This window comes from Choloepus didactylus, chromosome 2 (genome assembly GCF_015220235.1).
Source record: "Choloepus didactylus isolate mChoDid1 chromosome 2, mChoDid1.pri, whole genome shotgun sequence".
NCBI classification, from domain to species: domain Eukaryota; kingdom Metazoa; phylum Chordata; class Mammalia; order Pilosa; family Megalonychidae; genus Choloepus; species Choloepus didactylus.
The window spans coordinates 109,232,229-109,258,820 of NC_051308.1; the positions used below are offsets into that span (position 1 = coordinate 109,232,229).

A 26,592-nucleotide genomic window follows, 5' to 3' on the forward strand; every position below is an offset into this window, starting at 1 on the left:
GAGCTTCCCGTCCAGTCCTTTCATCTGACAGGTGAAGAAATTGAGGTACAGACTGGGAAGGGCTGTCCAAGTCTCCTAACAGAGATGAAGGCCCCGGGTACCCGATCCCAGATCAGTGCCCTCTCCTCGGCCCCAGGCTGCTCCACAACCCTTGGCCTAGAAGTCATCAGGGAAGCCACGGGAGAGGAAGCCTACAAGGGGGTCTTGGAATGGTAAAAGCTGGGCCTTGAGGTACAAGTGCACTGGGGAGGGGGAGGAAACAAAGGAGCCAGCAGGGCAGAAAAAGGTAACAAGAGAAGCCAACCACGGTAAAAAAACCCCAGTAGGTGAGACTTGTGAGAAGAGTGGGATGGCCACGTGAGAAGTCTGCAGCGAGGTCAAGGTCAAATTTGGCAGTTCGCAGGTCATGAGTAATCTTGGAGAGAGTAATGTGAGCAGACAGGAGGGGGAAGAAGCCAGACCACAGCGATTAAAGAGGGTGAGGGCAGGGCTGAGGGTGGGGGGTGGGGGGAAGGCAGCCAGTATTGACCCTCTCTGGTAACAGAAAGCAGCTGGCGGGGGGTGGGCTGAAGGATCGGGGTTGTGGGAAGGGTGGTGGTTGTGTTTTCGTCATACAGAGAACACCTGTGCACATCTGTGGCTAGAAGAAAAGAAACAAGGGGGGAGGGGAGATTAAAAACAAGGCAGTGGGATAAAGTAAGGGGGTGGTCGTGCTGGGGGTCAGATCCCTTATAGAACAAACTCCTGGTGGTGGCAGAAGAGGAGAGGGCAAACACACTGGTTAGCCTTGGTGGGAGTAATATGTTCCTTCGTGACGAGAGGGGCGGGGGGAGGTGGTGTGGGGGTGTTAATGGAGCGTTTGTCACATACTGGGAAGGAAGTGGCCAAGATGGGGTGTCTGTGGTCTTTTTTGTAAATTCAGTCCACCAAGATTGAAGCCAACAGTTGCAGCGGGAGGGGGTTCTAAGTGCAGTCACGAGAAGTGTCGGAGAGCTGGGACAGCAACTGTGAGGGCCGCAGCAAGGAAGTCAGTGACAGATGGGGAGTGCCTGTCCAGCTGGGGCTGGCCAGCACGGATCTGCAACTGTCACAAAAGGCAGAGTTGGAGGCTCTCTCTAGCAGTGCCTGGGGCAGAGGATAGGGCTGTAGGGCTGGTTTGGGGCCAGGAGCTGGCAAGGCAGAAGAGGTGGTCTGTGGGTGAACGGAACAATCACTCCACAAACCTAACGCTCCTCCCTACTGATATCCCCGGCTGCCTGTTCCCACACATCCACATATCCAGGCAGTCCTCTGCTGGAGCTCTCTCTCCAACAAAAACAGCACAAGTCATAAGCTTTGTCTTTTAATAAAAAATAAACCATCTGTGACAAGCAGTTTCTGAATCCCAAACAAAGGAAAGGGAGAAGAGGGGAGAGGTCAAGGGGTCAGCCAGGGAAGGGGGAGTGAACAAGGCTCAGATTACCCCTGTCATTCTAGCCAGGGCAGAAGGAGTCAAACTCTGCCCCAACTAAAGCAAGAAGGAATGTGGTCAGACTTCAGGAAAGAATTCCTGGGAATCAGCAATGCATGGTTCCCTACAGAACCCTGGAGACCCCTGGGAGAGAGGAGTGTTGGTGTCCAAAGCTGCTTTCAGAGTGGGGTCTCCAAGTTGGTGTTTATTACTACAGGGTCCTGGAACAGTCGGGTTTTTTAGGGTCTCCTGGAGCAACATGTTTCTGGAAGGTTGCCAGAATGATCAGAACTGAAGGTCTTCTCTGGGTCCTCCTGTGATAGCCTGGGTCCAGGTCTGGGCCTGCTGCATGCTCTTGGTGGTGCCAAGTGGCAACAGAAGCTCCTCGCACAGGAGGAAGGTGGTCTTTTTTTTGCTACTCCCACCCTGGTCAGGGCTGCACTGCCAGCGTGGACAGGCACCGTGCCCTGCCCAATAGCCCCAGCCTGTGTCCACAGAGTTTAAGCCACCTCAGTACCCATGTGGTTGTTGTCAGCGTCCAAGTCAGTGGCTGGGGTCCTGTGTTCCTTGGAGGGCTTAAGGGGCTGCTCCCTGCTCAGTGGGGCCTTCTCCCCGGGCACCAGGCTCCCACAACCCTGGACCTTGCCCCGGGCTCGGAGTGCCCCCAGCGGGGAGGCGAGGAGGAGGATGAGGGCTCCCGAAAGCACTAAGGCAAGGAGCACTGTGACGGTGAGGAAGTGGGGCCAGTAGGACCGTTGGGCAGCCAGGGCTGCCCCACCACCGACCCTGGTCAGCGGGGCCTCCACGCGCTCCTGAGGAATGCCCTCAAGTTTAGGGTCCAGGGCCAGGGGCTGGTCCTTGTTGCCCACCCAGTAGGAGACCACAGGGTAGGAGAAGTCATTCTCGGTGGCCCAGCACTGGTAGAGGCCCCACACCCCATCCTGCAGGAGCAGCAAGAGGGAGCCATTGTAGACTGTGGAAGATTCAGGAATGGCGGCTGCCTCCCCGTGGCTCCAGCAGTAAGAGGCCAGGGCTGAGAGGTGGGGGCAGCGGAGCTCCAGGATGGAGTTGGGGGCAGCCAGGACTACTTTAACTGTGGGAGAAAGAAAGGGGCAAAGGGATAAGGGATAGATAAAGGAGGAAGGCAGGAGAGAGAGTTGGTACCCTACATTTGGACCCCAACTCTCATCTCCATTACTATCCCCATTTCCATTCCAACTGCCAAACTGAACTCTGACCCCTACCCCCATCTCCAATATGGACCCTAAACCAACCTCCAGTCCTAGCCTCCACCCCCATCTAACTCTAACTCGGACACCAAAACCAACTTCAAACTCAATCCCGAGTCTCACCTTGGCCCCCAGCTTAGAATTCCTATCCTTCTTCCCCACAGCCAAGCCAGATAGGGGCTGGCGTAGAAAGAGGTTGGGAGGAAACTGAGGCAGGAACACCCACACCTTCTCAGAATCCCTCCAGAGCCTTTGCATCTCCCCCTAGTCCCCACTCACTGATTTGGGGAAGGCTCTGAGGCTGGTGGCTCCTGCCTATGGGGCCGTTGGCACACGCCCACCGTGGGTTCCCTCGCTCCATGTCCTGCTTCCAGGAGTTCCTGAGGTGACGGGGGAAGCAAAACCATGCGTTGAAACAGACAAAGGTGGGAAAGGAGAGGAAAGGACGGAAGTGCGGGGAGGAAGAGGGTGGGCACAGGGGAGAGGGAGACAAGCTAGAATGGAGAGGAGAGCGGGAGAAACCCAGGACAGCTGGGGCGGCTTCAAAACTTCCTGGCAAAACTCCATCCCTGGAGGAGCCCACCAAAGGAGGGATGGATTCTGGAGATGAGTGCATCAGTAGCCCCTGGAGAGAGGAGGAAGTGGTAGAAGCTGGGTATGAAGGGTCCCAGTGGGCCATCTTCAGCCACCATCTGGGGCTGGCACTCACAGGATGGGGGCAGACAGGAGGCGGCAGGTTCGGGACTCGGGGTCCCAGACGCAGTGGGGATCCCGGGCGAGGACACAGTCCACACAGCTCTCGTAGACACTACAGTTGGCTCGGGGCACCCTCCAGACGCCTCCTGAGAAGCCTGCAAACACTGCTCCCTGGAAGAGAGATGGGGAGTCAGGGCTCCCCAGCCCCACCTAGCAAAGACCCAGCACCCTGGCCCAGGCCCAGGGGAGCCAGGCCAACCCATCCCCAAGGCCCGGTCCCACTGCAAGGTCATCTGAGCCTCAGGTCCCCTTCCCACCTGGTTAGGGGCCAGCTGCAGGTTGCGCACAGGTTCAGGGTCAGGGACCAGCTGGATCTCCTCCACCAGATGAGCACTGCTGTTCTTACTTACCACGGCCTTGTGGAGGAACCCTGTGGCTGCAGGGAGGCAGAGAGAGCTTGGATCTTCTCATCTCACCAACAGATGCCACTCTGTCTCCCTCTCCCTGCCTGCAGGTGGCCTCCCCAGTTGTCAGAAAGTTCCTCCTGAAGTCTAACACACATGGGCTACAAATCAGACAGACCACCTCCCTCTAGGCCACGGAGATGGGGTTCTCTCACAAATGGCCTAAAATCCCTTGCCCCTCTGTCCTTCTTTCTTCGCAACTGCCTGACACAACACTATCCTTCGAGGAACCTGACCATCCACGTTCTCCGTGGACGTAGGGAAGTTGACAGCTGAGCACTTCTGCAGAAAATCATACCATGTGCCCCCCTCACCTCCATCAAGTCTTTACTCAAAGGCACCTTTTGAGGGATCACCCTTTTAAAAATTGCAACTTTCCCATCTGGCATTCCTGATCTCCCTCACCCTGCTGTACCTCATTTTCTAATCTCATAATGTATTAGGTAAGGTACTCATTCTGGATGTTTATTGTCTGTCTTCTCCCACCTACAAGGACTAAGATTTTTGTCTGTTTTTTCACTACCAATATACTGAGTTGACACAGCGCCTAGCACATAGCGGGTACTCAATAAAACATGTTCTGAAAGAATGAAGGAAACTGGTGGGTTCCTTCCACTAAAGTTCCTGGTACTCCACCTCAACCAGGCCCTCAATATGCTTGGTAATCTTTCCACATCCCCACTGACTCTCTCCCTCTTTCCACAATAGCTGTCTGAATCTGCTTCTGTCTCCTCACACCTCCCACCTCCCACCTCTTGCCCCCCCACTTCTGACCTTGTGTCCTCCTACTTCAGAGGGAACACAAAAGCCTTCAAAAAAGAGCTCCCTTGGCTTGCCCCTGAGTCTACATGCTACACCCACCAGGTCTCACCCTCTTGTACCCTTCACTCCCATCCCGGCAGGGGATCTGGCCTTCTTCCACCCAAGGCCAGGCTGTCGACTGACTGGGTTGTGGGCTCCTGCCTCCTGCTCTCACAACCGCTTTCCCTGCTAATCATCCCCTCTCTTGCCCATCTCCCTCTCTGCTCGATCCTTGTGATTTTTCCCATCTTTAAAAAGAGAACCCGTGCTGGACCCCACAGCGTCTTCCAGTCACCACTTATTCCTCCCTTCCCCTTCACAGCCAAGCTTCCTGAAGGAGTGATCTCTACACTCAGTGCTTCCGGCTCCTCTCTGCCCACCCACCTTCACCCCTCTAACATGGCTTCCCCCAGTAAGACAAGGAGCTCTTGCTAGGGCCACCAAAGACCTCCATGTCTATTCCCTGCCCCCACCCCCCACCAGAAGGAAAGCTCAGAAACGGCTGTTTAGTTCCCTGCTGTATTTTCAGAACCTAGCAAGGTGCACAGTAGGTGTTCAGTAAACATTTGTTGAATGAATGGATGAATGAACACATTCAAATTTTTCCCTGGTTTGAAGGCCCTGCTCTCGTCTGCTGAAGGATGTCCGGGAACCCCGTACTCACTGGTGCCCAGGTACATGACCAGGTGGCTGTGCCCATCAAGGTCCCGGGCTGTCTCCACCGCAATCCGTGTGTACTCCACACCAGACTTCACCAGCAGAGGCGTCCCCACCACCTGCTCATCCATCAGGAAATGGTCCTTCATGAAGGTCAAGGCTTTATCAGAGGAAGGGCCCACCAAGCACTGAAGGGAGAAGGAGGCAGGTCAGGGTGGCTCTTCCCTTCCCTTCAGATCACCTCTTGCCTCTTCCCTCCCCACCATCCCCTCCGCTGGCCTCCCTGTCTCCCTCCCTCGTGGCTTTATACAGTCCTCATCTCAGACCCTGGAGCTGCCTGCCTTCAAATTTCGGCCTCTGCTGGACTGTGATATGGGGATATTACCAATACCTTCCTCATAAGTTTGCTGCAAGGATGAAATGCATTCATACATGACAAGCAATTGGAACAGTACTTGACATGAAGTAAGTACTCAGTAAACGTTAGCCGTTGCTTTCCTCCCCCTCAACGTCTTCATCAAAGGTGCCCGACAGACAGCAGGAAGCAGGGGTGTGGGGTGGGTGGCCCCTTGCAGGCAAAGACCACGTTTTACTCATGTCTGTAGCCCAGCCTAGTGCTGGTGCACGATCTGGCACTGAGTTGGTGCTCAGAAAATGTTTGCTGAGTCAGTGACTGCATGGAGGAGGTGACAGAAAGGGATTGTGTAGTAGGGAGAGTGTCTCATCAAAATTCCGTGTGAATTTGCTGCATGACTCTGGGAAAGTCCCTTCTCCATTCTGGACCTCCTTTTTCTCACCCATAAAATGAGGGGGTTGGACCAGCTGTTCTCTAATGGCCCATGCTGTGGTTCTGGGACACCTGTGAGTGGGTCTTCCTTCAGGATCCTTGTTCTTCATACCCAAAAAGCACATGCTCAGGACCAGCCCCAGCTCTATCACCTACAAGCTGTGCTCTCAGAAAGTTACCTCACCCCTCTGCGTTTCAACTTCCTCGTCTGTAAAGTGACGTACTAACGTCTACATCTCATTCTGATACTAGAATGAGCAGATGTGCTCACTCTCACTTCCTCCCAAAGGGAGTTTCCTTAAATGCATAAACCTATGGGGACGGGGAGAACAGGACAGGAGGCAAAAGCAGCCACATTTTGGAAGCTGGAAAGCAACTGAACAAATGATACATGACTTAGCAGAGAGAGAGAAAGGGAGACTAATAAGCTAGCACTAGGAGAAGCCGAAAACCATCCTGATTTACAAGGCAGAATTCCTAAAAGTCCCTAAATTAGTGGCCTCTGTGAGTGAAGTTATCTCTGGAAGTGGGGTTAAAGTGGGAACTCATAAGGAAGATGATTTGAAAGTTTAAATGGGCACACAGATCCCCTTCCCAGCTCCATGCAGCTGAGTGACTGATCCCTCTACATTCTGGCCTAAGCCTGGAAGTTTATTCTCTGGAGAGAGTAAAACAGAGGGTTTCTGGATGGTGGGCAGCAGACCCAGTTGAGGGGGATTAAGTACAGGCAGGCACACTGCATGCTGACATTCCTCCCCCACACTCAGCCCTCGCCCCAGACACTGGGGGCCAGAACATCTCCCTCCAAACATCAGACTAGACTAGAAGAGTCTGCTCTGGGGGAAATGACCAGATAGCCAAAGGAAAGGCCCCCAACAAAACCATCCTCAGTGGAGCTATAAATGCACCCAAGGGGTCAAGCAATACCAGATACAGAAGCTCCAAATAGCTATATGCCCTCCTCACTCTTAAATACCTATTGCCAAGGTTTACCAAACAGGAGGGTAAAACCACTAACATGAAAGAAAAAGGCCAAAACAAACAGAAAAAGCAAACAAACAAAAACCTAAGAGGAAACAGAAATGATTCAGAGAAAACTTTATAGAAAACTTTCACCATCCGCAGAGAGATGAGAGAAGATATTTTAGCCATGGAACAAGAACAGAATGCTACAAAAGAGGAATAGTCCTTACTTTACAAAAAGAGAGCAGCCAGACGTCATGTGCTTCCTAAAGGAAGAACACACTACTACAATGAAGTAGTCATGTCCAAAAAACAAAACAAACAAACAAACAAAAAAACAAAGAAAAACAAAAAAAGTCAAACCTGAATCTAACCAGGCCTCTAGATCCAACTACCTACCAGTTACAGAAAAATTTTTGTAGTCATTTGGAGCTGTGTGTATCCCAGAAAAGCATATTCTTAAATTTAATCCATTTCTGTGGGTGTGAACCCACTGTAAGTAGGACCTTTTGATGAGGTTGCTTCAGTTAAGGTGTGGCCCAACTCAATAAGGACGGGTCTTAATCCTATTACTGGAGTCCTTTATAAGCAGATTGAAATTCAGACACAGAGAGAGAGAAAGCCACAGAAGGAGCAGCCAGAAGCTGAACATCAATGGAACCTGGAGGAGAAGGAAGAAGCCAGAAGAAGCCGCCATGTACAATGCCATGTGACAGAAGAGCCCGGGACCAAGGATCACTGGCAGCCAGCCCCAGAATGCCAGTCTTCAGGAAGAAAGCATCGCCTTGATAGATGCCTTGATTTGGACTTTTTCCTGACCTCAAAACCTTGAGCCATTAAATTCCCATTGTTTAAGCCAGCCCACTGCATAGTATTTGCTTGAGCAGTCAAAGAAACTAAAACATACTTAAACTACATCACAGAGATGCAATCATCAAAATCCAGACTGTGCTGAGGTTTACTTGACAAACAAATAAATTACCAGAGAAAAAAGATGGAGTGGGAACATATATATTAAAAGAGACTTAGAAGACAACATCCAATCACAATTTGTAGGCCTTATTTGGATATTGATGCAAATAAACAAATAATATAAAAATTCTTATGACATTTATGAAACTAGTAAAAATGTGAACACTGAATGCATATTAGGTTTAGGAATTATGATTAAATTGTTTAGGTGTGATAACAGTACCATGGCTATGTGTTTTTTCCAATCCTTATCTTTTTGAAGGTATATAATAAAACATGGATGAATGGTGGCCCCCCAAAAAGATACATCCACCCAGAACCTGTGAATGTGAACTTATTTGGGAAAAAGGGTCTTTGCAGATGTAATTAAGTTAAATTTCACAAGATGTGATCATCCTGGATAAGGGTGGGCCCTAAATCCAATGAGAAGTGTCTTTATAAGAGAATAGGAGGAAAGGAAGCACACACACGGAGGAGGAGGCAATGCAAAGTCGGAGGTGGAGAGGGGAGCGATGTGCCTACAAGCCAAGGAACGTCAGGGATTGCCGGCAGCCAGCAGCAGACAGGAGAGAGGCATGGAATGGAATCTCCATCAGAGGCTACAGAAGTAAGCAACCCTGCTGACATCTTGATTTTGGACTTCTGGCCTCCAGAACTGTGAGAAAATAAATTTCTGTTGTTTTAAGTCACCAATTTTATGGTAATCTGTTGCCACAGCCCTAGGAAGCTAACACAGAAGAAATGATATGATTCCCCAAATTTGCTTCAGAATAATAAGGGTGGGGAGGGGTGAGGGATAGGTGGGGTATAGATGAAACTCATTTGACCGCTATGAGTTGCAATTGGCTAATGGGTACACAGAGGTCCATTATACTAATCTGTTTAGTTTTTTATACATTCGAAATTATCTATAATAAAACATTCTTCATAAAAGGGATATTCAAAGTTCGAAAAAATCTTGGAAATTAAGTATTTTAGTAGAAATGAAAAAAATTGCTAGAAGGATCAGAAGATGATGAGAAACCCTCCCAGAAAGTAGACCAAACCAAAGACTTATAAATAGGAAAGAATTAAAAAAAAATTAGAGGAACATTCCGGGAGGTCCAAAAAGCAGTGAGAAGACACTCCATTAGACTGTGAGTCCTACGTGGGAAGGGACTTCTGTCTGTTTTGTACACTGCTGTATCCCCAGTGCCTAGAACAATGCCTGGCACATGTGCCCAACAGATATTTCTTGAATGAAAAGGAAATAGTTCAAGAAAACTTGGAACTGAAGGAACTGAAATTCCAGACTGAAGGAGCCCATTGAGTGCCTAGCACAATAAATGAAGAGAGTCTCAGTAAAGCACAGCATCTTGAAATTTCAGGATACTAGGGACAAAGAAAAGGCACTACAAGATTCCAGTGAGGAAAAAAAAAACAAGCTACATTCAAAGGATTAGAGATCAGAATAGTTTTGGACTTCTTAATAGCAGCACTGGAAACTAGAAGATGATAGAGCAAGCCCTTGAAAATTTTGAAGGAAAATTACTACTAGTCTAGAATTACATACACCTACCCACTATCAATTACATGTGAAAGTAGATTAAAGACACTGTCAGACATTAAGGTCGCAAAGAATTTTAGCAGCCATATATCCTTTTTCCAGAATCTACAGAGGCTATCATCCACTAAAATGAGATAGTAAAGAAGAAGAAGAAGAAAAAAAAAAAAAGAGGAAGCAGGAAGCACGAGATCAGTCACAGGAGAGAAGTGAAGGGAACCCCCAGGATGATGGAGAAGGGAGATTCCAGGATGGCAGCTATGTCCTGGATATAGAGGGCCACCAGCCCAGACTCTTGTCAAAGACTCACCAGGATGATGAAATTGTTAAGTTACCAGAAGATTTTGTCTTCAGATAATTGAGGAAAGGTCTGGGGTTGAAGTAGAGATAAGAGCTTAGAAAACAAAGCAAGCAAAAAAGTCAAGACAAATTACTTAACCCTAGGGAAAACAAAAAATTATGCATACAGGAAAAGCAATCATTGACTATTTGGCTCAGCTGTGACGAATAAGAATCACAATAAATATATTGATCTAACAAAAATTACCATAAAAGTAATTGAGAGATTGAGGGGTGTGTCAGTTTGGATGTATTATGGCCCCAAAAAGCCATTATCTTTGATGCAATCTTGTGGAGGCAGACATATTAGTGTTGATTAAGTTGGAACCTTTGGATTAGGTTGTTTCCATGGAGATGTGACCCATCCAACTGTAGGTGATAACTGTGATTAGATAATTTCCACAGAGGCGTGGCCTGGCCCATTTAGCTTGGGCCCTGATTAGTTCACTGGAGCCCTACAAAAGCTTGGACAGAAGTAGCCACTGCGAGCTGCAATTTAGACATTTTGAAGAGGGCCGTTGAGAGCAGCTGCAGCTAAGAGAGGACAAAACGCCCCAAGAGCAACATTTTGGAGAATGCCATTTTGAAATGCTACCTGGGAGCAAGCAGATGCCAGCCACGTGCCTTCCAAGCTAACAGAGGTTTTCTGGACACCAATGGCCATCCTTCAGTGAATGCACCCAACGGTTGATGCCTTATCTTGGACACTTTCTGGCCTTAAGACTGTAACTTTGTAACCAAATAAACCTCCTTTATAAAAGCCAATCCATTTCTAGTATTTTGCATAATGGCAGCATTAGCAAACCAGAACAGGGGGTGAGTACAAATGTGTTGGTAAACCAGCTCTCCACAACAGCCCTGATTTATAGCATTTGCTGAGTTCTGTGGTGTGAATACTCCCACCATGGCTGATTTCAAGTCACCAATGTAATACTGAATACGAATTTGGAAAGGGATACACAAAATCCGCTTTTGTAATTTGCTGCAAACCAGCTACAGCACAACACTGGGGTTGGGGATGGGGGAGTGTGGAGAAGACAGCTAAATTGTCACCTTCTATAATGGGAATTCAATGGATACCACCTAAAACTGAAACATCAAGAAGTAGCAATGCCTATATCAAAAAAGAAGAAAGAGCTCAACTCAGTAACCTAACTTCACCCCTTATAGAACTAGAGAATAAAGACATTTTTTGCTAGCTCAGTTAGCAGAAGGAAGGAAGTAATAAAGATTAGAGTGGAGATAGTTTAAGTAGAGAATAGGAAAACGATAGTCAACAAAATCTAAAGTTGGTTCTTTATAAGGATCCATAAAGTTGACATATATTTAGCTAGACTGACAAAGAAAAAAAGAAATTAAGTGCAAATAACTAAAATCAGAAATGAAAGTGCTACAGTACTATCAACCCTACAGAAATAAAAAGGCCTCTAAGAGGATACTATGAACAATTGTACACCAACAGATTAGATAACCTAGATGAAATGGGCAAATTCCTAGAAACAAATTACCTAAACTGACTTAAGAAGAAACAGAAATATCTCAACAGACCAACAAAATGTAGATTGAATCAGTCATTAAAAACCTCCCACAGGCCAGACATCTTGGCAGAGTCACCACAGTTTCCTGCTTTAATATGGCTTGAACAGAATTGCAGCAAGTTCTCCTCTTCTAGCAGCTGGGAGCCAGCCCTCTGCCATCTCCTCACAGTGCCCTCAGACCTCCCAAGAGCCCTGACACCACCTCTCTTCACCCACCTGCCATGAAGATCACATCGCTTTCTCAGGGGCACCAGAACTACAACCAGGTGGCCTGGATCAACCTGGATCAACCTGGAGTTCCACACCTCTTACATCTACCTGTTGTCTCACTTTGACCGTGATGATATGGCTTGCATTAGTGCGGTACATTTGTTACAGTTTATGAAAAATATGGAACGCTTCACAAATTTGTGGGTCATCCTTACACAGGGGCCATGCTAATCTTCTCTGTACTGTTCCAATTTTAGTGCTTGCCAAAGCAAGCTCGCCAACTGATTTTTAACAAGGGTGCCAAGTCCACTCAATCGGGAAAGAATGGCCTCTTCAACAAATGATGTTGGGAAAACTAGATATTCATATGCAAAAGAGTGATGGTGGATCCCTAACTCACACTATATACAGAGAGTAACTCAAAACGGATCAAAGACCTCAATATAAGAACTCAAACTATAAAACTCCTAGAAGAAAGCATAGGGAAGCATCTTCAGGACCTTGGATTAGGCAATAGTTTCTTAGACTTTACACCCAAAGCACAAGCAACAAAAGAAAAAAAAGATAAATGAGACTTCATCAAAATTAAAAACTTTTGTGTATCGAAGGACTTTATCATGAAAATAAAAAGGCAACCTATAGATGGGAGAAAATATTTGGTAACGACATAGCCAATAAGGGTTTAATATCCAGAGTATATAAAGAAGAATTCAACAACACAACCAAATTTAAAAATGGGCAAAAGGGTTAAATAGACATATCCCCAAAGAAGATATACAAATGGCCAATAAGCACATGAAAAGAAGCTCAACCTCATTAGCCATTTGGGAAATGCAAATCAAACCACAATGAGTTACCATTTCACACCCACTAGAATGGCTATTATTTTTAAAATGGAAAATAACAAGTGTTAGCAAGGATGTGGAGAAATAGGAACCCTTGTACATTATTGATAGATTGTAAAATGGTGCACTTGCTGTGGAAAATAGTTTGGCATTTCCTCAAAAAGTTAAAGAATTACTGTATGACCCAACAATTCCACTCTTACGTATAGCTTAAAGAATTGAAAACAGGGACTCAAGTAGATACTTGTACACCAATGTTCAGTGGCATCATTCATAACAGCCAAAAGATGGAAACAATCCAAGTGTCCACCATCAGATGAATGGATAAACAGTGAGAAGCTGCTTATGTACATGTATATGCGGTATATACATACGATGGATATTATTCAGCCATAAAAAGGAATGAAGTACAGGGATGAACCTTGAAAACATTATGCTTAGTAAAATAAGCCAGACACAAAAGGACAGATACTGTGTGAGTCCCCTTATAGGAAATATCTAGAACAGGCAGATTCATAGAGACAAAAAGTAGGTTAGAGAGAGATTAGTTTAAAGAGAGAGGGTATGGGGAGTTACAGCTTAATGGGCACAAATTTTCTGTTTGAGGTGATAAAAAAGTTTTGATAATGGATGGTGTTGATAGTAGCACTACACTGTAAATGTAATTAATGCCACCGAATTGAGTATTCGAAAGTGGCTAAAATGGTAAATTTTATGTTACATATATATGTTACCACAATTTGAAAAATTAAATTAAAAGAAACTAGCAATAAAAGCATGCTATTTAGAGATAAATGCGAAAAGGATCAGCTAAAAGAGTTGAAGGTGGTTGTCTCTGGAGAGGGAAAAGTATGAGAGGAAGCGGGGCTGTTTTTTGTAACCAATCCTGGAGATCTATTTGATTCTTTAAACAGTGTACATATATAATTCTGATTTAAAGAAAAAAAAGAGATTAAATAAGAAATGTAGGTGAAAATGCTCAAAACAGTGCTTGGCACACAGCCCATGCTCCCTTGTTTCCTTCGTGATATATCCAGGTACTAGCCTGTGGGAGGTTGGGGATAGCAGCCCTAGCAACTGCCTTGTGTGCCGAATGGGGTTGGCCCCTGCAGGGCGTGGGCAGCTGGACTGGTGTACAGCTGAGCAGGCAGGACTGGTTGCATGGGGAGCGCTAACATTTATTGAACATTTACTATGCCGTGATAGCAGGTGCTTTTGCATGCACATGATATGTATGCGTGTGCCGGTGTGTGTGGGCTTTGCTCGGTGGGAGGAGTAGCACTCACGTTGCCTGGCCGGGGGTTGGTCTCAGGGCCCCTGTAAGTGGTCCAGCGTGAAGTCTCTTTGTTCAGCTCCTTGTACTTCCCCTCAAAGACACGCTCTATGTCTGTGAGAGAGAAGGCACAGACGGCGGAGCTCCTGGTCCTGCCGATCTGCCTGGAGACAGCCAGAGAGGACTCTGTCTGTGGTCTCCTCTGCCCCACCCGGAAGCTCCCTCTCCAGCCCTGGCCCACCCTCGGTGAGAAGCCCCAGGAGGGCAGGAGTCAGGAGGGCTGTGGTAGCCTCCTGCTGCCCCTCCCTCCCCCTGCTGTGGCTATAAGAGCTGGGCGAGGAGTTCCCTGGCTCTAGGCCCATTCTAAGATCTGAAATATGATTATCCTTAACTAGAATTAATTGGGGCTCAGGCCCTGAGGTGGCTCCTGCCTGTCCTGCCCAGACTGGGCTCCACCCAAGAACGAGGCCATGCAACCAGCTGCAGGCTGGCTCCAGATGTAGCCCTCCTCTTTGGGGTACCACGGAGGTCCTCAGAGAACCAAACCATGATTACCTACACCAGACTTTTGTACCTGAAATAGTGTCAGCAGATACCTTAACACTGTGGGGCCAGGCACTGGCTGTGTGCCCTTGGGCAAATCGGATAATCTTTCTCAGCCTCCAAACAATAACTTTACTTTTATCTTATGATGCTGTTGGTGTTTCCCTTTTTGCCTTGGCCATTAGGAAGCTCAGAGTTAAACTTGTGGCTGGCATCCAGCAACTGTACAATACTTTGTGACAAGCATTTGTATGCTCTGACCCTACCCCTGGCTTCTCTTATTCTCTCTTCATTCCCATTTCCCTATTTTATTTTATTTCAATTCATTTTATTTTAATATTTGCTTTTTGTAAGCTGATTCTCTTCCTTTGTGGAATTAGGCAGGATAGATATTAGAAAGAACTCCTCTGAGCTTTATTTTTCCCATCTACATGAAAGGCAAGAGTCAAATTTCTGGGAAGTGGTGAGGAACAAATGCTTTCCCGAGTAAAATGACAAGAGTTCCCGCTTCCGGACCAAGGCCATAGGCGTGCTAGTCCCAGATCCCCCGGCCCATCCCACGTTCCTGCTCACCACTGGGAAGTGAAGACTGCGTAGATGCGGGCCACGTCGCGGGGATCAGCGGGTAGGAGGACCGCGTGGCGGATGACGTTGAAAGGCAGCTGCCCGGGCTGGGCGCAGAGGAGCTGGGCCTTCAGGAAGGTGGTCCACTTCTTCTGCAGCAGCTTCTCGCCGCCCACGTCGTTCTGCGGGCGCGCGCGGAGTCAGCCCGGCGCACCTGCCCCGCGCGCCGCGCCCGGGGCCCCATCTCTCTCCGCTGCGTTTGACGTCTAAGCGCTAGTCCTGCTTCTGCGTCTCCTGGTTCGTCCCCAACCCTCGCCCACCACCCCCCGGCCTCCGGTCCCGCCCCGCGCCCCGGCCGCAGACCTTGCAGACTCGGGCCACCCGGGATGTGTGGAGCTTCTCGAAGAAGTCATACTCTATGGCTGTCTCCTCGAAGAAGAAGTAGACAACCTGGGTCGAAGGGATGGCTGCCACGAAGGAGGCGTCCGCTGCGGGGGTGGGGCGGATAGGCTTAGCGACCCAGCACCCGGATGCCTTGGGCTTCCCATGGTGAAAACCCTTGGGTTGGCTCTGGAGACCAGGCGACACGATGCCGGGGTCCAACAGCCGGTGACAGGGTGGGGATGGGGGATGGCTGGTAATGTAATTTATTTACTTAAGGTGAAAGATTTGTGAGGGCTGGTGCTTTGGCTTCTGTGCTGTGTCCCCAGCACTTTGCCCATAGTGTGCCCTCAAAAAGATTGTTGAGTGAATTCATAACAATTCATAATGCTATGTCTCTAGAACTCGGGGAAGGGTGCCAGACCTGTATTTGGTGGGGTCAGATCCTTACGTTGCAACCAGCGAAGGAAGGTGTCCGTCTTGAGGACAGGCTGGGACCCCAGCGTGCGTATCAGGATGGGCTCGCTGCCCAGGAAGTTGTTCATGGTGCCAGAATAGAGCATCCCATCTGGGGGTGGATAGAGGGGAACTTAGGTGGAGGACTCCCCTGTCCCCCCTCAGATCTGCCTGTGTCTGGGGCTGGCAACCTCATAAATCTCTGGCTCCCTTTGTTTGTTCTACACCTTTCTTTGGAGCCCCAAAGCCCAGCTCACACACCCCTACTGAACACACCCTACTGCCCACAGGGAATGGCCAACCCGTATGGCCTTCTGTGTTTTGGCTTTTTTCCAGCCTTTCTCTGGCTACTCCCTCACACACCCAACTGAACCACTTGATAGAAAGAATCAGGCATTGTTCCCCCAAGTGGCTGTGTTTTCTGCTTCCACATCTTGGAAACAATTTTTCTGCCCATCTACCTGCAAGGTCCTGCTCAAAAACCAAAGGCCACCTCCTCCAGGAAGCCAGGCTGGAAAGTCTATAATGCTTTGTGTCTGGTAGGTCACAGGGCCATGATTTCTTCTTTGCAACCCCACAGCTCCTAGCATAACAGCTGGCACACCAGAGGAGGTGCGGACACAGTGCATGTTTGTTGAACAAATGACTAAGTCTCAGGCCTCGTCTCTGCCTGAGACCATTCCCGGACCCTCTACCTCTCTCCACCTCTTTTGTGACAGTTGCAGCAGGAGCTGCTAGTTAGTGTGCCCTGTTCTCCCTCTGCCTTGTGCTCCAAAGCTCCTGGCTTCCCCTCCCTCTTTCCTCTGCCTTTCAATAAACTGTTAGATTTCACAGGGTGACCTGGGAAAGAGGGTGTTGCGATGGAGCACGCAACCTGATACTCACCCACCAAAACGGCCGTATGCTTGTGGGCTGGGTCGAAGGGGCTTTGGCCCTTCCCATCCATGATCTTGTCCTCCAAGATGGGCACCAGAGAAGAATCTCGGAGTTCCTGGAGGGGGGTAGAAGCTGGGGGGCCAGAACGCCAGGGTCTGGGAAGTGAGGGCCATGGGAGAGGAAGGGAAAGGAGCATGGAGGGAAATTGGTCTAGGGCCAGGAAGCTCATGAGGGTCCTGTGTCTGGAAGACCAGAATTTTCCAGAACTACAGAGGCTGAGCTGAGAGTAGATGTGATGGTGGAGGCTTGGGCCTGAGAGTTGGGCTCCAGGTAACTCACAATGAAGGTACAAGCAGGACTGAAGGCGAAGGTGCCGCAGGCGTAGAGATGGGTGGCGTTGAAAGGGACCAGGACACGGATGAAGTTGAAACACTGTGTCTGGGGGAGACAGAGGAGTCAGAGCTTCCAGGCCACTGGCCCCAAACTCCTGGGCCCCCAGAGCTGCCCCCTTACTTCCTAGTGGGGAGAAGGGCTGGGCAATGCTGGAGCCATCCCTGTCCACCTTTACAGAACATGACCCAGGCAGATTGTCATGCAAACGAGCAGTCTCTACTGTCTGCCCAACCTGAGGTCCTCCCAGTGATGGTTGGGTCCACAGAACCCCCCACCCACAGCCCCCATGTCTGCACCTCTGCTCACCTCATTACTCTTTCTCTTAAAGGCACATTCATCCTTTTTCCCGTCATTGGCTGGCCAAGGTATCTGAAGCAAGGAGTCGGGAGTGGGGAGATGAAGGGAGGTGAGGTCTTTAGCTCTGGCTCTGGCCTCACATCCCTCTTTGGCTCAGATTTAGAATCACCAGCAGGCATGGCAGCTAGGGGCATGCTGACAGGCTGTAACACCATCAGTTTAGGACCATGGCTATAACTCTGATGCTACTGATATTCATTAGGACACAGCTCCATGGTAGAACATGGCCTCTGGAAGCATTCAGATCTGAATTCTAATCTTGGCTCAGCCACTTACTGTTTGACTGATCTTGGTCAATTGTACAGGCTGCTGAAGAACACGGGTAAGTAGCATATGTAAAGCACCTAGCACAATGCATGGTACACAGAGCAGCAGATGTCAAAACATTCATTTTCTAGGGGAACTCATTAAAAATTTGGGTGGCCGGGTCACGCCTCCAAGAATCTGCATTTTAATCTAGTGCCTCATTTGATTCCCTGCAGGCAGTCCACAGACTACACGCTATAATTTAACACAGAAGCTTCAGTGATTTCTACCAGTGGCTGAATATCAGATTATTGATATAAATTGAGTCAATGTTTAGTTCATATGTCAATGATTTCCATATCAGCCATTTTAATGATTAGTATTATTCAGTCAGTTATCTTGATGCCAGTGAATAGTGAAGCCACTATATTTCTTGTCTGTTGCATGAGTAGCAATTGGGCAGTTATTCATACACAGGCAGCCCGATCAAAGTGGAGCCCCTACTCTTTCTCCCTGGCCTCCTCACCATGCTCTGGAGCCTTGGGACCCCTGGATCCTGGATATTCAAGGCCAGAATGGTCTCTCGAGCCCCGACATAGAGAGTGTCTCCATCACCACTCAGGAGCAGAGTGTCAAAATCTCGGAGTCCCTTCTGGTGGAAGAGGCTAAGTGCCCTGCGCCCGTCCCCTGTTGGGAGATGGAGAGAAGGAATGAGTGGTGAAGAGTTGGTCGGCAGGCAGCTGATGCCTGAGATGGAAGAGGGGGAAGGCGAAGGGTTGGCAGAGTGTGCTCCCCAAACCTTGGCAGCTGGACCCACTCTTCTCCACCAGCAGCTCCCTGCTTCGCCGCACCCTGCTGGCAGCCACAGGGGCTTTGTGTGTTGAACTCACAGTAAAGAAGAGAGGCAGCCAGAGACAGGGTAATGACAGCCTGGGGCTAGGGGGATGGCCATCACCCAAGAGACAGACAAAGGGACAGGAAATCAAGTGAGGAACAGGGGATGGTCTACCAGGCGTGGGGGGCTGTGCTGGGGGAGGGCACCTTGATCTCCGCTAGCAGGGGGAGCAGCAGGCAGACAGACAGGAATACGTTGACAGCTGTGGCAGGAAACCACAGACAGACTTGTGTGTCAGAGTCGCTGTGGGTTTTTGGGGTCCCTCTCACATCCCCCACACTTCTTTCCACCCTATTGCAGGAAATTTCCACCACTAGAATCGCTGCCCCAGGTTGGATGGAAAGAAGCATTTTCTTCAAAGGTCCCTATGGGCATGCCTGGCTGTCACCTGGTCAGGGGAGGTGAGCCAGTTGCAGGTGGCACCCCTAAGCCCTCTGGAGTGGTGTGTATTTCTGTGTGGTGTTTTTGTGTTTTCCTGTCCTCCTGGCACATCAGCAAGGGGGAAGGAGCTCCACAAATCCTCTCCCATGAGCACTTTTGCAGTTTTACATCAGTTAGTGGACTGACAGCCTAATTGTTACCTGTGGAGGCTCAGGAAATCTTAGACAGGACCAAGAGGAAGAGTTGGGGATAACGTGTGGCATGGTGCTATGAGGGAGCCTCAGAGAGGGGCGTCTCCCACAGGAGCCCAGGCGTCCCCCAGAACTGTACAAAACCCCTCTGTTACGGCACCAATCATCTGGGGACGTGATTGTCTGGTTGCTCATCTGCTTCTCGCTCTGGGCTGTGAGCACCTGGAGGGCAGAGACTGAGTCTTGTCCATGAGTGCGTTCCCAGCACCCAACACAGAGGAGGCATCTCCGTCAATGGGCAACATATATTTCTTTGACCACGTTGCCCCAAAAGATGCTAAAGACACAGCCGTGGCCAGGAAGGCCGTACCCTGCAGAGTCTGTCTTTCTCTGAATCTTCTCCCTGGAGGTGGGAAGGCCAGCAGCCCCCACAGCCTCAGTACGAGAACAGCCAAGCTGTGCCTTACAGGGCCCCAGGACCCTGCCCCAGCCGCTGTCCCACGTGCTCCTGTTCCTGGTGGGAGGGGGCCCAGGCCATGTGCTCTTACTACTGGAGTCTCCCAGCACTATCTGCCTGGTTGGCACGGACCTGACGTGCCCTGGTCACCAAGTCCACAGACAATTTCCCAGCAAGGGCTTTGGCTTTGGGGGCTCCCAGGGGCATGAAGGTAGTTAGGGGCCTGAGGTGCCCGGCTTAGTGACCTCCAACTTTGGAGAACTGGAAGTAGCAGTGCCCCTGGAACCCCTGCTCTCTTCCCTTTCCCCAATCTTTGCCCCAAGTGGGTTTTTCATATTCCCTCCTTTCTGTTTCTGGATCTCTCTCTCTCTCTCTCTCTCTCTGAGGCCCTCTGTTTCTTCCCTGGCATATCTCTCTGTGCCTCTGTGATTCTCCATGTCTGTTTTTCTCCCCCTCCTTCCACCCACCCCTCCAGCTCTGGGTTGTCACTCCCACGCCTCCTGGCCATCAGGCACTTACCTGCACAGTATCTGACCCTGGGCACAAGCCCCTGCCCACCACTCCCTGAGGCTGGCGGCGGCAGCAGCAGCAGCATTTGGAAGAGGAAGAGGCCCAGGAGGCTCCAGAGGTCCGGGCCCAGGGCTGGGAGGGCCATGCTCAGCCAGGGGCTAGCACCAGACGGCTCTGGGGAAACAAGCACCAGGCCCTCCCTGGGTGAGCTGTCACCACACCCCCTGGGGACCAATCAGAGAGTCTCAGGCAGCAGCAGTGTGTGTATGGAGGAGGGGCGGGGGTGCTGATAGGGGACGGCCCTTAGAGAGTCTCACTTCCACATCCCCACAAGGCCCAGTCCGTTGCCTCACTCTTGACTCTGGTAGGATCCCAGCTGTTCCCTGCGCTGCCCCTTCTGGTCTCCTTTCACCAATAGTCCTGCTTCGTCTTTTCTCATCTTACCCTCAAGGAAGTCCTTCTTGCTGTCTAACCTTTACCTTCTATCCTCCCACTACCCAAATCATTGCCAGGCCCTGCATAAGGACCTACTGGGGAGCGATTCCTGCACTCAAAACACAGATAATCTCAGACCTTACCTTCCTGCCACTTTCAGATCAGTTGATACCCTGTTCCTTATACTCACCCCTGCCCTCTGATGACCCAAGCAGCAGACTTGGACTGGTCTGCCTGCTCTGACCTCTTTCTCAGCCCTACCTGGACTCAGGGGTCTTTGACACTAAGGCCTACCTGGCTGTCTTCTTCCAGGGAGGCAATGAGAGTCTGTCCCTGCAGGCTGGCTCTCAGCATTATCCGGGGAATGGCCCCGGAAGGGGGTGATTGGCTCTCCCAGCCTTTGCAGCTCCCCCCCACTTTCTCTTGCCTCTGTGCTCCTGTCACCTGTCTCTTTCCCCCAAGACTGCAAACCCCAAGCCGCTCAGCTCACATACCCTTGAGCCAGCCACAGTACAGAACTCCGGTGTCCAGGCTCTCAGGCGAGTGGGAATGCCATCCAGGAGAAAGAAGGAGGGGGCTCCCTGGCCCAGCAGGCAGGGTTTGAGATGCTTAGCCCGGCTGGGCTGGGAGCACAGTCCTCCAGGTGCCCATAGTGCAAAAGCCAGCACTGAAAGCAGTGGAGCAGGGAAACCAGAATTTCCACCTCTCGAGTTGTGACAGATCTCTGGCTTGGGCGGAAGTTGGTGGATTGGAAGGGAAGAAAAAAGATTTCCCCGCCTCCCAAGAGACACACCTCTTTCTTTCTCCCTCCTGTCATCTTCATCCATCCAGAAAGTTTAAAAGGCCCTTTGAGGTCATTTTAGCCATTCCCCTGCCTCTCTATCACATCACATCCCGTCTAACCAGCCCAGCAGTGGTTTCTCCTGTTGCTCAAGATTTCCTGGGCAGGAGACATGACATTGTCTTTCATATTCCTCTTTTCACTTACCCACGGGGCAGGGTCTCCCCACTCCTACCTACTGGGAAGTCCCTGCAGTGGTCTAACCTTCAAACCTCCCACTTCCATCTGGACTACAGTCTTTAAAATTAAACAACTGCCTCAGGCCCTTATTTGTGGCATTGCTGAAGTCCCTCCTGTAAACTAATCTCCACCATCACTTTTAGGGTAGCGTCGGGCCAGTGGGAGGCCCAGCCAACTGCCCATCGAGCTCTGGCTTCTGGACCATGATCCTAAGGTGCTCAACCCCCCGTGGTGGCTGCTGGCCTCTGCCTGCCAGCTCCAGGGGGGACCTCATAACGCAGTGTTAACGAGGCATCCAGCGCCCAGGACCCTATAAAGTGGGTCGTTTCCGGCCCACTCAGCCTGGGTCAGCTGACTGCAAGTTAAAGAGTAAGACGTCCCAGGGCTAATCTGACTCCAATAAACAACCCACCTCCACCTTAAACACACATTTCTTACACTCAGGAAGTCCTTCCTGTAGTGTAACCTCTGTCCCTCCTGCTACAGCACCAGCCTGCAAGGGTGATGGTACAGCCCCAGCTAGTTCTTGGAAGAAATCCTTCTCAAAGCCTGCTCAGCCTTCTTTCCCTCTCCCTCTGCTCCCATTATTCCTGGATTTCCCAGGGATTGGTCTAAGACTGATCCCATGAACAGAACAGCCGTTTTTTGTCACGATTTGCATGAGACTCCCCTGGACGCCTCTCCCGGATGCTGGTTGTAGAGTCTCACTTCTTTTTGGGCCAAGTCACCCAGACAAAGAGGCTTCTGAGCCCTCAGAATCACGGGAAACTCCCAATTGCCCAGACCTCACCTGTGGCACCTCCCCACCCCCAACACCCGCCCAGATATGGGGACCCATCTGGCCCCTGGGCCTCTCTGCTTGAACCCATTGATTTATCTGGGTCGCTGGGAGGAGCTCTAGGCTGAGGGGAGGGGGAGTTCAGCCCCACCCTCTTAACTGATGCCCAGTTGCTCCTCTTAAGACCGGGGAATTTTCTTCCCCAGCTGCTCTGGCCAATGTCTGTAGTTTACACTCTCCGGCTTTCAACAGTCTTAGCAGGTAGTAAGTCCTTAGCAGGTATTCTACAGAAAAAGAAACTAGGCTCCTGGAGGTTACACAGCTAGAAGCCAAATCAAATCAGCTCTGCCTCATTGAAAGCTGATCCGGTAGCCATGGATCCTGGAGCCCTGCCCCCTCAATCCTACCTCCCACTGCAATCCAGGAAATTCCACTCGGAGCCACTTGGGCGGACAAGACAGGTGGAGGAGTGGTGGGCTCTGTCTCCTCTGAGCTGAGAAGCAGTATCTCTGGGATGATTCCTGACCCAGAGGAAACAGAAACCTCCTCGCGGAAAGGCCATCAAGTACCACCCACCTGCCTCTGCAAGGGCCTCCTTCCTGGTCAAGGTCCACAGAAGACACTGAGAGGGAGGACACCCTGCCCCTGGCACTGCGTCCCTCACACCAGAACCTCTGGTCAGATCCAGAGGCTTGCTGCCGGCCCCCTGGCTGCAGCTGATGGAGTCCACAGCCAGAGCCGGCCTCGGGGCCACGTGGCCTGTGCAGTGACACAGGGTCCTGCGCTTAGGAGGGTCCCACATTTGGTTTAAGGATCTGCTGTTGCCGCCTTGAAATTCTTAATGATTCTGCATTTTCATTTTGCACAGAGTATCACAAATTATGTAGTAGATGCTATCCACAGCATCAAAGAAGCCAGAGCTGGCGGGGTCCCACCCCCTCCCTCCTTGTGCAAATAAGGAAACCAAGGCCAGGGAAAGGAAGTGACTTGGCAGGGGTTGGAGTCAGGCGGTCAGGTGGGGTGGCAATGGGGTCAGATGTCTGGACACCAGGCCAGAGGGTTTGTGCCATCTTCATTGCCCCAATCTGGGGGTTTCCTCAGCCCCCTTTTCCCTAAGCCCTGGAGCCCAGCCTGGAGAACCCCTCCACCCATGACAGTAATGCTCAGTTCAGGCTCTCCTGCCAGGGTCCCGCACTTCCGGGGTCTCCTCCCCCAAAGCATCCCCTAGACCACAATGAACACAGTAGCCCCTTCTTGCCAGGCTTTATAGCCCAGAGGAGAGACCAAGATGTGGGGGTGGAGGTGGGAGGGGAGCTCAGTGCTTCCCACACCTCCCATGCTACCACTGAGCCTCAACCTGGGGCTCCCTCTCTTCGGCTCCCCTGAGGAGCAGCACCCATGCCTCCCTGAGGGAGGGACTTCTGGAGCCAGCGGAGAAGCCATTCCTGCCTCGCCGGTGACCAGACAGGTCCAGCTTCCCCCATCCTCTTCTTCCTTTCAGCCTCAGGGGCATGGGTAAGAAGAGCCCAGTCCTGGGGAAAGTCTGCTTTCTGCTCCCTTCCTTGGCCCCGCCTGTCCTGCTCATCTGTCCTCCTTTTATGATCGTGAGCAAGTCAAATCAACTTATATTTATTGCCTACTGCATGCAAGGCACTAGGGATGTCCCCACGCCTCCACTCTTCCAGTGTCGCCCCCAAATCTTCCCACCTCCACTGTCTCCCCGCCTTCTTGCCATCAACCCAGCCCAGTCCCCCCTCACCCCTTACCCAGTGCCTCCTAGGTCCCCTCCTCCAGTCTGACTAGGGCTGGACTGGACGGCTGAGCTGAGTGTCACACACAATGGCCCGAGCCCCTCGGTCTGCCCCCTCCTCAGGGCAGAGCCAGCGCCAAACAATAGCCCGCCCCCTCCTTTCAGAACTGCCCATCAGCTTTCCCACTCCCTTACCTGAAGCTTGGGGATGCCGCCGCGTTTCCCTCCCCCTGGAATGCCAGTCGTTCCCGTCTCCCAGTGCCTCTGTCCCAGCCACACCCCCGCCCCCCCAGCCCCAACCCCATCCCGCCTCACTGGTCCTCAGTTGCCATGGCGACCACATCTCTAAGTGGGAGGGACTAGAATCTCCCCATATTTTTCCTCCTCCTACCAGTGTCCCCCTGCGCCCCACCTTCTGCAGTTCCTGGATCCACATGTGTGGAGAAGACAGGTTTCCAGATGTGGGGGAGGTGGGAAGGGGCTACACTAGCCCCCGGGTCCCTGCTCAGCAGCCTTTCCCTCTTTTCCCTCTTTCAGGCAGGCACCACTAGGCAGATGTCCCCCAGCTGGGCTCAGGGGTCAACTGGGGCCAAGTCCTCTTTCTGGCCAGTTTCTCTGGCTTTCCTTCTTCCCCGTGTATGTGTAGAGGGGTGTCACAGCCTGGCCCCTGCAAACTGAGCTTACCGATGAGAATGCAAGTAAACACAGAGATAACTATGCAAATGAGCCAAGGGACAGGGTCTTTATCAAAAAGCCAAAGAAACCTTCTTCTATTACTATATCCTGACTTCCACGGGAAGGGGCTTCACATCCAGGTCCAGGTTCCACCTTTTTTTCTCAAATTACCAAGAAGGTGGCTCCTCCAGAAGCCCCTTGATATCTTTTACAGGAAGGTCTGTGCTGTAAGAGGAGGGATGGAAGGCAAACTCCAGAAAAGACTTTGCAAAGGTCTAGATAGGAATGAGAAAGACAGAGAAGGAGAGAGAGAAGACTGAGCTGGATTCTTCCCCATCTGGGGAGGAGTGGAGGCAGGCAAGGGTTTGGGAGCTGGGCATTGTGTCTAAGATCTCCTGGTCCTGATCCTATGCAACTTTATGTACCAGTGCTCCCTCCCATCACCCCTGGACCCCAGCTGCTTCACTGGTAAAATGAGGAGTGGAAAAAACCCTTTCAGGCTGGGTCTCTCAGCTTGCAGGAGGACTATGAGAAAGGCATCACTGGGCTGAGAATCAAGAATCCCAAGTACCAAGCCTACTTGCCTGTAACTTGCTGTGTGATCCTGAACAGGCCACTTGCACACTCTGATTCACTTAGGTAAAATAATGGCTTTCTGGGAGACCTGGGACCAGCTTGACTCCCCCCCCAGACTTACTAGTATTTTACTAGCATTTTTAGAAAGAATGAAGTGAAGTGAGCAATTATCCATTGCTGTTGCCGGCCCAGGGCAGAGGGTTTGCCGGGTCATGTTTGGTTCCTTTTAGGACTGGATTGGGGATGTGGGTTGGCATTTCCGTCTGGGGGTTGGGGCAAGAGGACATCGCATGTGTTGAAAGCAGAAGTGGGCTCTGAGCAGAGCTATCCCCTCCCGCACCGCTTCCTGACACTCCCTCCTCAAGGCCCCTCAGCACCTGGGGCTTGGGGACTCAGGGGACACCTATTTGTTCAGGCACTTCCCCTCCTGGACTGGGGCCTGGGGGGCGTGGCATGGTAGCAGGGGAAGAAATGATTTGGGATCAAGATGGCAGGGACTAAAGGAAACTGAGCTAGTACTATAACAGGAAAGAAGAAGGTTGGTGTGCAGAAAGATTTCACACCCCAGGGGATGTCTTTGGGTCCCTGCCCCCATCTCCCTCCCTTTTAGGGGAATTGGGTCCAGTTTCTGTGGCAGAACTGGAAGGGGCTATAATTCTGAAATAATCCAAGGGAATAAAAAGTAGAGGGGCCTACTGGTCTCCTCTAGCTCCACTTCAGGAGGCCTCTCCTGGCCTTGGCATCTGGCAGTCAGAACTTCCGGGAAGGAGCTATGTTGTCCTGTTGCAGGACCTGGGACTTTGTCCTGGTCAGTGGCCATGGCTGCAGTGAGGAGCCCTATTTCTGGGATGGAGAAGGAGGAAGGAGAGCCTTTCCACAGCCTAACCCTCATTCACCTGCAGCATCACACATAATTCTATTTCCTCTGGTTTGCCTTGCCTCGGTTTCCCCACCTGTGGGAAGTTGGAGTGTCAGGGCCATGTGTCTAGGATTGTGGGAGAGGCACAGAGTGGCTGGAGGAGTTTAGCAAATGAAGGTGCTGGGAGAAATGAGATGGAAGAGGAGAGGGTGAGGAAACCCAGCCACCCAGCCCCCTAGTACCCACCCTTCAAGATCTCTGGAGCTGCCCCACCTTCAGTCTGAGGCCAGGGGACCACCCAGCCAGGGCTGCCTACATTATCCATTGAAGTTGGCACACAGGCATTTCATATCCATAGCCCCAGGAATCTAGCATCCCGCCCCCTCCACATCCCACCCCAGGACCATGGTTCCCCTTCCCCACCACCTTCAAGCCTTACCCCTAGCTCAGCAGTGGAGACCCCAACCCAGGCGTCCAAGAC

The 26,592-nt window shown here is 50.8% G+C and overlaps 1 protein-coding gene and 1 pseudogene across 2 annotated transcripts; both read right to left on the bottom strand.

Annotated features, from left to right (window-relative positions):
* Positions 1-1,326: 1,326 nt before the first annotated feature.
* Positions 1,327-22,708, bottom strand: SEMA4A (semaphorin 4A). 2 transcript variants are annotated; one of them, XM_037825751.1, is made up of 15 exons: positions 20,947-21,186; positions 20,027-20,191; positions 18,110-18,270; positions 17,287-17,349; positions 16,927-17,025; positions 16,597-16,702; positions 15,707-15,823; positions 15,238-15,362; positions 14,884-15,056; positions 13,781-13,931; positions 5,305-5,485; positions 3,693-3,811; positions 3,389-3,546; positions 2,959-3,059; positions 1,327-2,543 (listed from the first exon to the last, which is right to left on the bottom strand). In XM_037825751.1, exons 2-15 carry the CDS (start codon positions 20,160-20,162, stop codon positions 1,951-1,953), a joined length of 2,283 nt encoding a protein of 760 aa, XP_037681679.1. In that variant the 5' UTR covers positions 20,163-20,191; positions 20,947-21,186; the 3' UTR covers positions 1,327-1,950. The 2 variants fall into 2 exon arrangements, with proteins under 2 accessions (XP_037681679.1, XP_037681680.1); XM_037825752.1 differs by lacking the exon at positions 20,947-21,186 and adding an exon at positions 22,659-22,708 and having other exon boundaries at positions 1,951-2,543.
* LOC119528434 lies at positions 11,824-11,923 on the bottom strand (annotated as a pseudogene).
* Positions 22,709-26,592: the final 3,884 nt, after the last annotated feature.

Bases quoted from the DNA above. Each gene is read 5' to 3' on its own strand.
- SEMA4A (XM_037825751.1), bottom strand. From the start codon at position 20,162: ATGGCCCTCCCAGCCCTGGGCCCGGACCTCTGGAGCCTCCTGGGCCTC. The intron at 18,271-20,026 runs GTAAGTGCCTGA...ATCTCCCAACAG, and splicing joins CAGGGTCAGATACTGTGCAG to GGGACGGGCGCAGGGCACTT. The intron at 2,544-2,958 runs GTGAGTGGGGAC...TTTCTCCCACAG, and splicing joins TCAGAGCCTTCCCCAAATCA to TTAAAGTAGTCCTGGCTGCC.